The sequence below is a fragment of the Agelaius phoeniceus genome, chromosome 9 (genome assembly GCF_051311805.1).
Source record: "Agelaius phoeniceus isolate bAgePho1 chromosome 9, bAgePho1.hap1, whole genome shotgun sequence".
Lineage (NCBI taxonomy): Eukaryota > Metazoa > Chordata > Aves > Passeriformes > Icteridae > Agelaius > Agelaius phoeniceus.
Window position 1 is genome coordinate 8,774,092 of NC_135273.1, and position 14,659 is coordinate 8,788,750.

The 14,659-nt window shown below is 41.9% G+C and overlaps 1 protein-coding gene across 19 annotated transcripts in view; it reads right to left on the minus strand.

Annotated features, from left to right (window-relative positions):
• Positions 1 to 375: 375 nt before the first annotated feature.
• The window catches only part of TCF7L2 (transcription factor 7 like 2), a 172,203-nt gene continuing 157,919 nt past the window's right edge, over positions 376 to 14,659 (minus strand). For 7 of the 19 annotated variants that reach the window (XM_077182863.1, XM_077182862.1, XM_077182859.1 and 4 more), the window contains 4 exons: positions 10,105 to 10,153; positions 9,502 to 9,552; positions 8,255 to 8,327; positions 376 to 2,658 (listed from right to left, as the gene is read on the minus strand). In XM_077182863.1, the coding sequence (XP_077038978.1) occupies positions 2,229 to 2,658; positions 8,255 to 8,327; positions 9,502 to 9,552; positions 10,105 to 10,153 (603 nt within the window). In that variant the 3' untranslated portion in view covers positions 376 to 2,228. Of the gene's footprint in view, positions 2,659 to 6,698; positions 6,727 to 7,583; positions 7,657 to 8,254; positions 8,328 to 9,501; positions 9,553 to 10,104; positions 10,154 to 14,659 lie in introns of all 19 variants that reach the window. The other 12 variants (XM_077182872.1, XM_077182870.1, XM_077182869.1 and 9 more) reach the window with 8 other exon arrangements.

The window sequence follows — 14,659 nt, forward strand, 5'->3', positions numbered from 1 at the left end:
AAATACATTAAAATTAATGGTATCACCAGCCCTGGTCTCCCATCCATCCACCAGTCAGGCTCACTTCACAGGGAAGGACATTCCCTAAGCTCACATGCTGTCTTCTGCCAAATCATGTGCCATTTGCTTTCAATAAAAAGGATCTTTAACCACTGCTACTCATGCAAAAGAGCACTGAGCAGGGAGAGGGCCAGTGCAAATGCAAATCTTTTGGGTTCCTTGGGAACCCAAAGGAAACAGGATTTCTCACAACTAGAGCTGGCTGCAATTCACCACTATTTTCACACTTTTTTTCCCGAGGAATTTTTCCAGTCGGACTGAAAATCTTTCCAGCCAGATAAAATGCAGTCAATGCATAAATGAGTTGACAAGTCATTCTCTGCACATACTAAGTTGCTTTTATTAATCCAGAACTGCATGCTACAGATACTGTACAGCATGAACATTTATTCATTACAAAAAATGGCTTCCAAACCATTAAAAATGAAAATCGGAATAAGAGCATAAAACGGAACAGTAACATCACAACTGTTAGGAAACATTCAAAGTATTCACAAAAAATGTTATAGTTAGCATCTTAATAAACCAGAGAAAAATCTGAGACAGTTTTACAATCGCTTCATGTCAACTACAATGGCACTGAATGAACAGATGAACAATTTTTCAGCTTTATACAGCGTTTTTTGCAACATCAACATGCCTAGGTTTTTTTTTTTGTTTTAAGTTTGCTACCTACCTGTATGTAGTAAGTGTACATAAAAGTGGCAGTCTGATTTTCCTTTTATGAATAATCTAATATACAGAATTTGGCCCTTAAGGGTTTATACCTCTTCATTTTAAATGCTTTCCGGACAATCTGCTACCAAACACGTCTGTTATAGGTGACATTAAAACTACATACATATCTACCTATGTAACATCACAGCAAAACATGATGAACAAAAAAATTACAGCATTAAAAAAAATAATAAAGTTGTCGGGAGAAAGTTAAAAGTCACTGAGAATTTTGGCACATAAAAATTTTGCACACAGCCTACAGTCCTAATGTCGCAGGGGATTCAGCTGCAGTTCTGAACGGGAGACACTTGGACCTTGCTATTTTTCAAACAGCATTGCTAAAAATTCCCTTGCTAAATTTTCAAGTCTTTTTGAGTGTAATGGCTTTTAAAGCAATTTTATTCTTTACACTATTGATCCTTGAAAAAAATGCATCTGCGAATGTCCATTTGGTGGCAACCGTATTTCATATAGCAAAAAAAAAAAAAAAAAAAAAAAAAATCATGAAAACAAATCAAAAACAAAATCCCGGAAAAAATATATATATACACATTTATATATAAACTTAAAAACCTTGTACAAATGAGTTGTTATATATAAGATGCTTACACTAAAGGAAAAAAAAAAACCTTTATACAATGTTTCAAGGAAAAAGTAAAAGAAGAAAAAAACATTTAAAAAGGGACAACATACAGATACAACAAGCAATTTCTAAAGCAATAAATACTACTGGTCCAATAGCGTTGTGATACTTTTAATTGTTGAGTAGCGTCCCCTCCCCCAAAAAGAACAACACCATGGAACAAGGTATATTAACACATTTTTTTAACCCTTTGTTTCTGTACATTTAAACAATAACAAGTAACATCACAATAAAGGTTGTTTCACACAAGGAAGAAAAAAAAAAGAAGTAGTAGCGGCACCGCATTCGTTGTGCCCTTAAAGGTTTAAAAACCAGATGTAAAATGATTGGTTCGCAAGCTCGTATTTAATACAAATAATAAAGAACCAATGCCTCTGGCAAGGGCTGCTTCAAAATTGCTTCTTTTTTTTTTTTAATTTTTAAAATCAGTCTTTAAAACTAAGCTATTGGAACTACATAACAATTATGTATATATATATATTTTTTAAACGCTACAAAGACTTTAAACAGCTGTTGATAAAAATTTTGGCAGAATCATGAGGCTTTTCTCATCTACATATTTAAAAAGGAGAAATTGAAATAAGAATGGGTCAAATATTGACCAATGAACTCGATAAAACATCAACTAATGTAGCCACATGGCACAAATTAAAAATGAAACCGAGAAACGACGACAAACAGCGGACGACAACAAGGAGAAGAAAAAAAAAAAAAAAGAAAAGGAAAAAAAAAAACCAAACCAAAACCCCAAATACCAACAGAATTCAATCCCCCCGAAAGGAAACCGAAAGGGCTAACGAGGCTAAAGCTATTCTAAGGACTTCGTTACAAGGGAGAGCGGCTGGGGCTGTGTCCCCGGCAGCGAGCTGTGGGAATGCAAGGAGGACGTCGAGGGCTGTGCGAGGGATGCGGCTGCGGCCGGCGGGAGGGCGGCCGGCGGGTGGTCCAGGGCCCCGTTGGGGCAGCTGGCGGCGGGCAGGGCGCCGGGCTTGCTCGCGGCGCTCTCAGCGAGCACGAGCGAGGATGGCGGCGGCATCATCACCAGGTGCGCCAGCGGGTCGGGCTTCAATGACAGCGAGAGGGGTTGCGTTTGTTCAGTCTGTGGTTTCGAGTCTCTGGAGGGGGAGGCGAGCATGGCGGGGGAGGACGGAGGAGAGTCTAGTAAGCTTCCATCTGAAGAGGGTGGGCTGACGCAGCTGCCTTCACCTTGTATGTAGCGAACGCACTTTTTTTTTCTCCTAGAAACAGGGAGAGAGTTATCCATGAATAAAGGGCAGAGACGCCGATGGAGACAGTCATCTACAGCAAAGAGCCATCAGTCAGCTACTCTGGGCTCTGCATGGGTGGCATCCTGGCCCCACGTGCCATCCTGGGGGTCTGGCAGGGTGTCCTCGGCACCAAACCCGCTGGGGAACCTCCCCTCGGCTAACAGATTTGGAAAGGATTCACCAATTCATTGTCTCTTCATCCCTCTCCTCTTCAGGCCGCCTCCTTTCCTTATTTTCATAATCAGAAAACCAGATAAATGGGTTTTGGAGCCCACTGTTCTAATCTACAAACTTTCCTACATGGGAAAAAAAAATATTAAAAAGTAATTTAATCCTCCTAAAATAAAAACCCTGGATAGCTGACGGTATCTCAAGATGTCCCATAACACTGTCCAACTCAATGGGGCTATAGCTACACCTGCATCACCTGTGGTCTCATACGATGCCCTGTCCTTGGGAGGCAAGATCAGCTGCAAACTACTGCTCATTGCTTTCTCCTCTGTTAAGAACCACACCAAATCCAGAAATGTCAGTCAGACAGAAGGGATATATAACAGAGAGAACAAGAAAGAGGGGAAATAAAAACAAAACGAACAAACAAAGCAAACAGAAGAAAAAAACAGGAAAAGAACAGGAAAAACAGAGTATGATCCAAAATAACAAGAATAACTGGTTGTATGGCCTGCAGGTTGTGGCTTTAAATCGACTCAGTTTTAGTTTTCGTTTTAGGGGAGAATAGTAGATTTGGGAAGCTGCTTGTCTGCGTTTTGGGGATTTTCCTCTGAGAGGCCATCCATGTAACTCCAGAGTGGGATCCAATTTCAGTAGGTGAAGAGCACGACGACAGGTACAAAGGTGAGGAGCAACATGGATCTTAATTTCACACCAGGGTATGCGAGAGTCTCGCAAGAGCCGCTCTTCTTCAAATAAATAAATGACCCGACAGAGATCTTTTCTCCTCCCTCTGTCCACTGGATAATGTAAAGGAGCAATGAAAACAGATGACAGTTTCACACCATTTCTCTTGCCAAGTATGTGCAAGACAATTCTAGCAGCAGGACAGAAGTAATGAGGCAAACAACCACAGTATCTGGCAGAATGATGTCCAGTGGCCACCTTGACCCTAAGCATGCTGGCTCTTCAGCCCTCTGATCCACAATCACACTTCCCATGGGAAGTGCTGAAGTGCTGTCACACAGCCCAAGGCATAGGACAAAGCCGGTCTGGAGCAGCTCTGCCACGAGAACTTTGGATGCTCAGCTAAGCTGCACAAAGCCACCAACGTGAAGGAGGAGGTTGCTCTCCCTCTCCAGTGGATACATCACCCCAGCTCTGCAACTCCATCAGAGGGAGTGCCTGAGCGTGGCACAGCAGTTGAGTGTCACCAGGGGACATTCCCCACTCCAGTAGGTGCCCCAGTTTCCCTGCTGGTCACCAGTGCTCTCCCCTTGGTATGGCATTTGACTAGGTTAAACCAAGCTCCACCCTCGAGGCAATGAGATGCTTCTCATTTGCAAAGGAGACCACACTATCTTGATCCTGGAGTTAAAACTATCATCTCCCATAGCCAGGAAGGGAACAACAAACCCAGTACCCCATCTTTCACCAGCTTCAGTGAGGGAACAGTGCTGTGACATCCCTTCCTCCAGAGACTCAGGTCTGCTCTCAGATTCTGCTCCATGTGCCACATGGCAAGGTAAGGGGTTAGGGCTATTAGAGTTTTAACCACGTTAGCCTGCAGATCAATACATGCTAAAAACTAAAGACAACCATGCAACTTAAATGTTAAAAAGAAAGAAAGAAAGATAGAAGACAGCAAGTGAAGGCTGTAAACCATGCTTTATTAGAGCAACGTTAAAAGACAGGAAAAAATTAATTTGGTGGGCTCAAAACAGACCTTGTTAATTCTTCTACCATCAAAAAACAACACTGGAGATCTCTGGCTCTTGGCTAAGGACAGTTCTGCTGTTCTCTCTCCCCTCTCCTCTCACTACTTCCTACTTCAGCTGTGCAACACTACCAGGGCCACAGTTCCTGTTTGGACCTTCTGTACAGCTCCAGCAAGAGAGTCAAGCTCCACAAAGCTCACCAATCCTACTTGTGTGGAAAGATGAGTTCTTACAATCTGGAGACTGCAGGACTCCCTCTCCATCCCCAAATTGAAATTACTTGCAAGCAGAGACCCAAGCTCTGCCTACCTCATTGATGGGGGTCCAAAAGTCCTTTAACTGGACTGCTCTGAACCTACAGGGCAGTAAATTACTTAACTGGAGGCACTTTGAATCTAGTATGCCAGCATTTCAAATTTTTTTTTAATATTATTTATGTTCTGTGGCCTGAAAGAAAGAGCTCCCATGGCAAAGCAGCTTTAAACCAAATTTACCTGACTTTCTGACACTGCAGAGCTAACAACCTTTTAAAAAAAACCCCATTGCTCTGCTACCTGAAGTAATTTTCCTTTGACTAGGATTAAGGGAGCATATTGCTTCTTTTGCCAAACTCTTTAATAGTGTGGCCACTCAGGAGTCTGAAAATAATATTTACTTAAATCATGATGGCTCATGGTTGGAGATATTTCTGCAATCTGCGCCAATCGCACCATGGTTACCTGTGGTCATGTATCTGTCAGGGTTAAGTGGGACAAATGGTCCAGAGGGCAAACCCCCAAACCATGCAAGCCTAATTTTAGTAGACATGAAGACCACCAGGCAGCTCTGGTGAGGGGGAGTAAGCAAAAATCTAAGGAACTACTCGTGCCTCAGTTTTGCTCTCCAAAAGGCTGGAACAAAAGTATTACATATTGCCCCCTCAGAAGCACTAATGAGGATTATTCACTTGTGCATTGCTCTGAAAGTGTTAACTTGCTACATCAGTAGAGCAAACACAGCAGACCTGAACCCACTTTTGCTGCTTTTGAAACTAGCCCTGGAACAGCATCAGGAAACCTGTAATGCTGCAACTGCCATGAGTGAAAGCCACAAAAGAGTGCAAGGCTTTATTCAGTTGCTGTGGGCAAAGATGTCTCAGTTTTCACTACAGTAGCAAACTGCACATCTTTAGCACCTACCTAAGGTGTGCAACAAAATGCTACCATGCTAGCAAGAGTAATGTTACAACGGTTAGGACCAGAACTAGGAGACAAATGCTCTAATACCTAGTGGTAAAATGCCTCCATGCATGAAAAAACAAAACAAAACAAAACAAGAAACCAAAACAAAACAAAAAGAAAAGCAACTGACTCTGAATCAGTAAGTCCAGAACTATAGCTGTACCACTGAAGTTGTCCCTGATGCACTGAAAAGACTTCTGACCAAAATCTGGTAAAAGTTAAGAGAGGGTTTATGCTTCACATGTAACCTAAGCACTGTACAGACCAAATAAAAAGTTTCCTTGCTGATAAAATGTAGTTTTAAAAGTATGTTGCTTACTTAAGCAGCCAGGAAAAGATAAAGCAACACAAACATGATGTGCCCCCAGTTCTGGTACTTGGCATGCAGAGCCTGACATGCTTCACATACTCTATCTCTAGACTACACAAATATCTGCTGATTGTGTGCAGCAAAGTAACCACAGAATAGAGCCTAACTAAACACAGCACTGCAGTCCTTGGCTAGCATGAGCCTCCTGACACAGTGAAGTAGCTACTCAGCTCTTCTGGACTGAACCCTTCTCCCTTCGAGCACTACAAAACTGCTGCTTTCCCAGCTTGTTTAACACGTGTCCTGGTACTGATACCTAACCCCCAGCACCCCATAATACAGTGCCTCAAATGGGACAACATCCAACCTGCAGAAGGCATTTCTGGTGCCTCCTCTGGTACACTGACACAAACCACCACCCTCAATCCTGGACACTAAGCACAGACAAGACTGCGTGCATACACAAAATACGATGGACGTCTGAGCTACATTCTAAATGAGATGGAGCACATGAGACTGGCATGAGTAAGAGGGGAAAATGTGGGAGAGGAATCACTACACACAGAGTGTGGTTTGGGTTGAAATACCTACCATCATAATACTCCAAATTCAAAGACTGCTTGTATCAGAATAAAGAAACAACAAATTTAACCAAATGCGATCATATAAGGAAAAAGGAATGAGAAAAGAACTACTCGGTATCCCTCCACCAAGAAAGAAGTACGTACTGAGTTACACATGGAATTAAAACTCCAGTAGAACATGGGCTGCCGGAATTTGGGCTCTCTGATGTCTTTCATCTCCTTTAAATGCTGGAAACTGTGCTACTAAAGTTGTAATTAGTTTTGTCTAGAGCTCAGACGTTTACAGCTCACTTGTTGGGATAAAATTTAAGAAAAAAAATATTTTTGGGATTAGGAAAAAAGATTTCAGATAATTAAAAATATATCTACATAAACCTTACAGAGGCAAAGTAGCCAACAGGTGTAGCTGTTTTAATTTTTCAGATGATTCCAAAAGAATGAATACAATATAAGCTGTAAACACTGGCTTTTACATCTCTAATAACGAGAAAAACACTAGTACTGCAGATCCCAGAACCTTTTTAAAAAGCCTCTGCAGGCAGGGGACACAGACCCAAATGAAAGACAAAATATAAATGTCCAGCTAAACATTAATTTTGCTGACAATCTGGAAAAAATAACCAAAAAAAAGCCAAAAAATTGCCAGCTTTAAGGACTTTGAGTTTTCTTGTTCCCAGTTCTACCACCAGGGAGAGGTTATTGGTAAAGAAAGAGAGAAAATGGCATTAAATTAGCAAGAAATTCCAAAGATCAAAGATTATTAGCAATTGATGCTGTGGGAGAGAGAAAGGTGGGGAGTGGGGAAAAAAGATTAAAAAAATAAAATCACACAAATGCACTAAGAGGACAGATTGCTTTTATTTCCCCAAAGGCCTAATGGGTAGTTTTATACCTGCATGGTTTGCACCATAAACTCTGTCGGTCAAGCCCGAACAATGCCCGACACTTCTTTGGAGTATTTGCATCTGTTAGCATAAGGTAAACACAAAAAATACAACACAATGGTGGATAGAGCTCATTTGGTCTGCGTCATCTCAGCTACAGCTACGTTCAGCTTGCAATCACCTCCGCTTTATTTGGTAATCTCCCCTCGTACCAAGGGCAGGAAGGAAAACAGAACTTTCACAATGAGCCAAAGGAAAACCAAAAAACAAAAATCTCCGACACAGCCACGAGCCTGTGTGGTGTGGGTACCGCACTCAGTGCCGCGTTATCAAGGGCTTTGGGAGCCACTGTCCTTGGGTGGAGGCTTGGAAGGCAGGAGCGTGGTTGAGCCACGGATCAGATGGGCTTAAGGTTGATGCTGTTTTACAGTGGGTTTTTGGCTAGCAGCAGCAAAGGGGAAGGCAAAAAAAAAAAAACAACCAACCAACCAACAAAGGAAAAAAAACAAAAAGCAAAACCCTTTCGGAGAGATGATTACTGATGGCAGTGTCCCACTCCCTTGTGTCTTCTAGATCACAACACAGAGCTACAAAGCAACAAGGCAGGAAAAAAAAGGGGAAAGTACCAAATAAACCAGCTGCAAATCAGCCATAGCGAGTCTGGGAAAACTATACACACCTGCAGGGGCCGCACCAGTTATTCTGTTGATCAAGGCCAAAGCGCGCTCGGCATTTCTTAGGAGCGCTCAGGTCTGAATGAGTTCAAGAAAAGCGAGCAGAAAAGGGAGAGAGGAAAAAAAGAAAAGGGGAGAGGGGGGAGTGAGAGAGAGAGAGAGAGAGAGAGAGAGAGAGAGAGGAAGAGAGAAAAGGGGAGAAAAAAGAGAAAGGTAAAAATAAGGAAAAAATAAAAATAAAAAAGGGAATAAAAATCAATGTCCTTGTTATTAATTGCAAATATTGACTTTTGATTTAAAAGTTAAAAAAAAGTGATAATTACATTTTTATTCAACTCTTGAGATTAGCTGTTGCAATTAAAGCTGCAGTATCCCTTTATAAAGGACTGTTTCTTTCCCTTTTAAGAGAGCAGGTAGAGGAAAGTCTTTATGGTTGGTCTAGCAGGATGTTTCAGGCAAGATTGATTTGGGCTGGGGTTTCTTTCTCCTTTTTTTTTTTTTTTAAGGGGGGGGGAAGGAAGAAAAGAAGCTGAGTATGGAAGTTAGATCCTGAACATGCTTTTTTCTTCAACTCAGATACAAAATAAGAGAAAAAAAAAAAGAAAGGAAAAAAAAGAAATTATATCTCCTGGGATAATGCAGCTTTTGGAATAACATTCAATTTACTTGTTTTCATTAATTTGTATTTAAAAGAATGGATAAGAATAAGCAGACTGCGGAATGAGTATGTTAGTATCAGCCAGAAAATAAAATGTAAAGCATGGCAAGGTGCTGAGTTAGTACAGCTAGTGAATTGCAATGAACAGGCTTGAGCAGAAAGGAAAAAAAAAAAGATCCAAAACTAAAATAATAACAAAAAAATGCGTATGCATGCTAATGTGAGAAGACTTAGTGGGAGCCATGAAAAATGCCATTAGATTAAGGAGGTTCATTACTGACTTGCTTCCATTCTTTATCAGTCTCTTTAAAGAAATACTGCATATTCAATTTGCACAGTTAGTACAACTCTTGCGTTATTTTTACTGTATTACTGTTTTAATAGCAATTGTTACAAAAACAAAAAACAAAATTAAAAAATACTATCAAACATAATAGATATAAAGATATATAGATAATAAATACTATCAAAACGTGTGGATGGTATTTTTTTCTTAATGTCATAAGTGTTTAATGTTAAAATCTATAATGGCAGGAAAAAAAATTAAAAAGCAGTTTATAAACTATTTTAAATGACTCAAAATGACGTTAGCACCTGTAATCGGAGGAAGTGAAAGGCAAGGATTTAGGAAACATTCGCTGTGTTCTGAAAAAAAAGAACAAATTATACAAAGGCTTCAAAAAAACTAAGTTAGGGCTTCTTCAAGATCGACTATGAGATTGCCTATGCAGTATTTCTAATTTCCTATATAGAATGGCAAACCTCCTTAATTTAAGATGGGTGCGATTTACCACTGTAAGGCATGCATCAGGACATCCAGGGACAGCCCAAATTAACAGCGCACGCACACGGACACGCACACACGCGCGCGCGGGAAGCGCACGGCTGATAAACCACGGCACAGGCATTACAGCTACGGCTCTGCGCTACAGCCTCGGCAGCCACGCGGACAAACCCGGCCGTGCCGCGCGAGGAGGAGGCTCTGACATGCAATGGCTGGGTTACTAGGTTTAGAAGGGCGGTAACGCGGGAATTATTGGAGTGCATTTTAAAAAAAAAAAAAAAAATGCTGTCTAGCATAGGGACTGGCTCCCCTGAGGCCAGGAGACCTGTGCCCACCTCCCCCGTACCTACAAGGGTCGCACCAGGACTGCCACACTTCCACTAAGCAAGAGGTTTAGACTTGTCTTTACTTACCATTGGTCTCTCCTGGCTGCTTATCCCTTTTCCTCTTCTTCTTCTTTCCCTGCAGAAAACATACACAAAGGAGAAGGATTAGAATTAAGCCCCAAAGAAGTGTCCTTGCAAGAGGGCATGGAGTAATGAGGCTGCAGCTGGAGCAGGAAGCTCCCAGGGGGAGACACTGAAGTGTGATGCTGGCTGACCCCCTGTGCAGGGAACTTTGTATGGCCCCAGGGAGATGCCGCACCCCAGGACTGACTCTGCCTGCCCACCCCGTGAATTTTCAGACAGCCTCACTGCTGTCCACCCAATGCAAACACCCACCAAGGCCATGGGCAGCTGGGGTGGGGGCAGAAGGATTTGCAAGATGCTGCTTTTGAGCTAAGATCACCATGAAGCCAAAAACATCTCACATGTGTACGCTCCTGCATGCAGAAGTTTCAGGAATCATCTGTGGTCATGTATTGGTGGGGCAGAGAGGGGAAGGAGAGGGAGAATAGAGAGGGAAGAGTGAGGTCAGACTGAGCCTCTGGAGTTCCTCAGCACCAAACCCCAAGCATTCAAGCAGACAAGGAAGCCCACAGTAATGAATGTATCCTAACTTGCAGTTTTATAGTTCCACTGACAACCTAGAAAGCAATGCTAGGACAAGGAGAAAAAAATCCAGACATAGCCAAGACCCTTCCCACATTTTGTCCTATCACAAGGAAACAACAAGTAATATTTTGCTAAACTCTATCCCTTTCCCAAATGCTGTATCACAAGATGATGAAATTTGTTACAGTTTTTGACTGTAGGGGGAAAAGCCTATTCTGTTTCTCTCCAGCAGTGTGGGAGAGGACAACTGGGAGCCCAGCTTCTGTAAAAAAACAGTAATTGCTTTCCAATAGAAAAAATATGAAGTAATAAGCACAGCTCAAAAGAGAAAAGCTATTTTTCCAAGAAAACTCCTCTGACACTGAGGTACAGGGTTTAGCAGACTAGTACAACAAGGCCAATGTAGGCAACAGAGTAATTTCATTTTCGCAGCTCTCCAAATGCTAAAAGCAACAACTTTTGGGCCAGCAATGTCAGCTGTGAACAACACAAGAATTCCTGGCTTTGAAGACATGGTAGCAAGTGCAGCTGGTGAGAAGACCTCAAAGCAGCAGTCCCTTGTGGTCAAGGGGCAACAAACATATCTTGGAAGAAGGAATCTCACAGAACTTTTGAAGGGTTGGATGTATCTGGGAAAGCCAAGAGGTTCTCCCACACAGTGGGCATCTTTCTCAGTAGATGGATTCCAGATACATGGTTAAGATGGACTTCAGTGTGGCACATCCACACTTGGGATGCTCCCTATGATAGATTTCCTGGAATGTATTGGTAAAAAATTCCCCCAACGTGAATGTAGGACATTGATCTGTCATTGTCCTGTTTTTCCTCCACAAAGCTGGCCTTGTGGCACAGGGTTTCTGCACTCATTCCCCATGCTTGCTCAGCATTGTAAACTGCCATCCTGTTGTCCAGGCTGTTCCAGGTTTATGAGATCTTTCTGGAGATGGAAAAAGCAGTGTGAACTGCCCACCTCAAAGGAACTTTAAACAGGCACATAATCCTGCAGCCTTGATGCTGATGACAAATAATCTCCGACAACTCTTGGGGTAATTTTTTGGAATATGGAAGTTGTCAGTTGCTAGAGCAGCCATCAGTCTAACATGACAGGCAGATAAAGGCAGACAAGCATTGCTCCTAAAGCTCCTTGAGAACAGAATAGGGAAAAGCATGGTATCTTGAAATCCATGTATCACATAAAGATGCAAGAGGCTCAGACTCTGCTCCATCTATATTGATCTAGATTGACAGTAACTCTGCAAAAATCAGTGAATTTTTTCCAGCTTTCAACAACATAACCAAAACCAGACAATTGTCTCAAGATCATAAGCCTGACTTTTATTTAATCTCAAGGAGGCCACTGTCATAATTAACAAACTGCATCTGTGGCAAATTTGCCTAATTTTTCAGTACATTTGGGAATTCAAGGGCTATTTCAATTTGAGACCTTATAACTTCTTCACTCGAGGGCCAGCCAGAACAAAGGTCAGGAGTCACCTGCCTTTCACAAGCTCTTCAAGCCAGGTATTAAAGTACTGTAATGCCATTAGGGAGCAATCTGTTAAAAACAGCTGATCTACAGGAATGTCAGCCAGGACCAAGAATTTCTTGTTCTTTTTCAACACAAGCTTTTAAAACTCTTTCTTCCTAACAAAGAATGGACAGATGTCACATCAACTTGTTTACACCCTTTTCAAAGCATCAGGGAGAAGAATAATCTGGTTTGCTTGTGCAATTTCTGGGCTACAAGAGGATATTAGACTATGTAGCTAAATTAATATATGAATTTAAGGAAATAACTGTGGCAGCAGTTTTTCAAGTGCTCTGCAGAAGGCACTATTTTTTCTTTGCCTAAGATTATTCTCCCAAGACTTGAGCAGGTTGTAACATTTTCTGTCGTCATACTACACAAATTTTTATGCTGCACATAATACCTGCTAACAATTTTGGTAGCTCCCTCTCCGGAGCCAAACCAATATGGGCTTTGATAGGTCTGCAGAGTTCTTTGGTACTAATTTTCTAAACAAGCAGTGGGTGAGGTGACTGGACCCTTACATACTTCTGAGTCCAGCACTCAGCACTGCTAAACATGTCACATTAGATCTCAGGAAGAGCCAACGTGCCTTGTGACACCAACAAGCCATGAGGCTGAAAGCTGCATTTCCTGAATGCACTGCTCCTGTCTCTGAAGACTTGGGCTATAGCTGGCCTTATCCCTGAGCCTGATGTGAGGTGCTTAACAATTTAACCACTTCAAGCAGCCCAAAGTCGCTCCCCTGCTAGATGTGTGAAAGGCTCAAGACCCTACAAACGGCTGAGGGAGGAGGGGCACTCAGGAGAGCTGTGAATGGACCAGGAGAGGAGACATAAATAAATCCTGCGGATGATGCAAAGGTACCACGCTCTCCTCAGGCAGGAAGGTTCCCCCTGAAGGTCACCTGGGGGTACAGCATCAAGCCGCTGGGAAAGCACCGGCTTTCTCATCCTGTCCTTTTTAGCTTGAGAAGAAAGGGTTTCTCAGTGTTCACACAGTGAGGACAAAAGTAAAAGGTCCTAAACACTGAGGCTTTGTACATGCCCATCTGTCGGTGGCACAGTCACTGCGCAGAATGAGCATTCCCGAAACCTCAGTCGAGCCTAGACTCCCTTTTGAACACCCAAGACGATAATACTGCACAGTGCTGAGCAACTACCTCGAGCCTATGGTCTGACAGCCTCAGGCCAGACTGTGCTGAAAAGGGAAGGAAAATGTGCTAAGCAGGAGCTGTGCCTCATCAGGCTTAAAAAGGTCTCCTCTGAGGAGCACAGGATTAAGAATATTCTGAACTGGAAGGACAATTGAGCATGCGCAGGTGTACCTGTAATGACCAAGGAGGGAGAGCTGAGCCCGGTGGGAAGAAAAGATGATCAAGAAAACAGAAGGATTTGAAAAAGTGTCCTTAAGTACATATTGCTAAATAAGTGAGCATGTGTATTCTTCACCACTGAAATGGCAGAAGAGTGTAAAGAGCTGCTGCTGCTTCTCCTGGCTTCACTGCAGACTCTAAACTGGCTTCCTCCCACCCATGCATACAAAAATGCAGATTCACGGAGGCAAGTACTGTCATATACAGTAAAATAGAATATTTATGGTAAAACAGGCAGTGATTATGATGAGGATGGAAAAGACAGACTTCAGCAAAACTGTAAGGTGAAGTCAAAACTGGCATCAATCTTAAGAGCTGTTGGTCCCCAAATCTGCAGGGAAGTGTGACTAGAAGGCAGAGAACAGGGTTTATTACAGAGTTACAGACCTTGAGAGTTTTAGGTGATTTTTATTTAACTTAAAAAAAAAAAATCAAGATGTTGCTATAATCCTATTTAAAAGGGTTTAGAGCTCTCACCAATCCACAAATCTGTCAAGAATTTATGGGCTTAGGCTTGCAAACACTTATTACCATCTGCACTGCTTACCCTTCATGGAAGGAGCTATTTAGTACTAGGGGTTATAAAGCTGCCCTTATGCTTTTTAACAGACAAAAAATACTAGCACTTTTAGCTCAAAAACAGGCTTTCTGAAAAGTAGAAGGAGGAATCAATTTTAAATAATCCATTAATTGATCATGAATCCCAATATACTTTTTAAAAAATTAGAGGAGTAGGGGGAAAAAATAGGTAATATGGGAATGAAAAAGAAAACATAAACAAAATACACAACTACAGAGTGTGAAATTATTAATTTAACCCCACTTGAGAGTAAGACTTTCAAAAATACAACGCTTTTGGTTTTGCCAGTCCTTCTCTGAAGCTAGGATAAGTCATTCTTCCACTTTCCACTACACTCTCACACACATAAGCACAAGACACTAACTATTTATCTCTTTTGGTGGAAAGGAGAAGAGCATACAAGGGGCATTTTAAATTTCATTTTAAAAAATGAAATTCAAAATGACCAGCAAGCCAAACAGCATTTCCAGATGCTGGTAAAAGTGAAGGG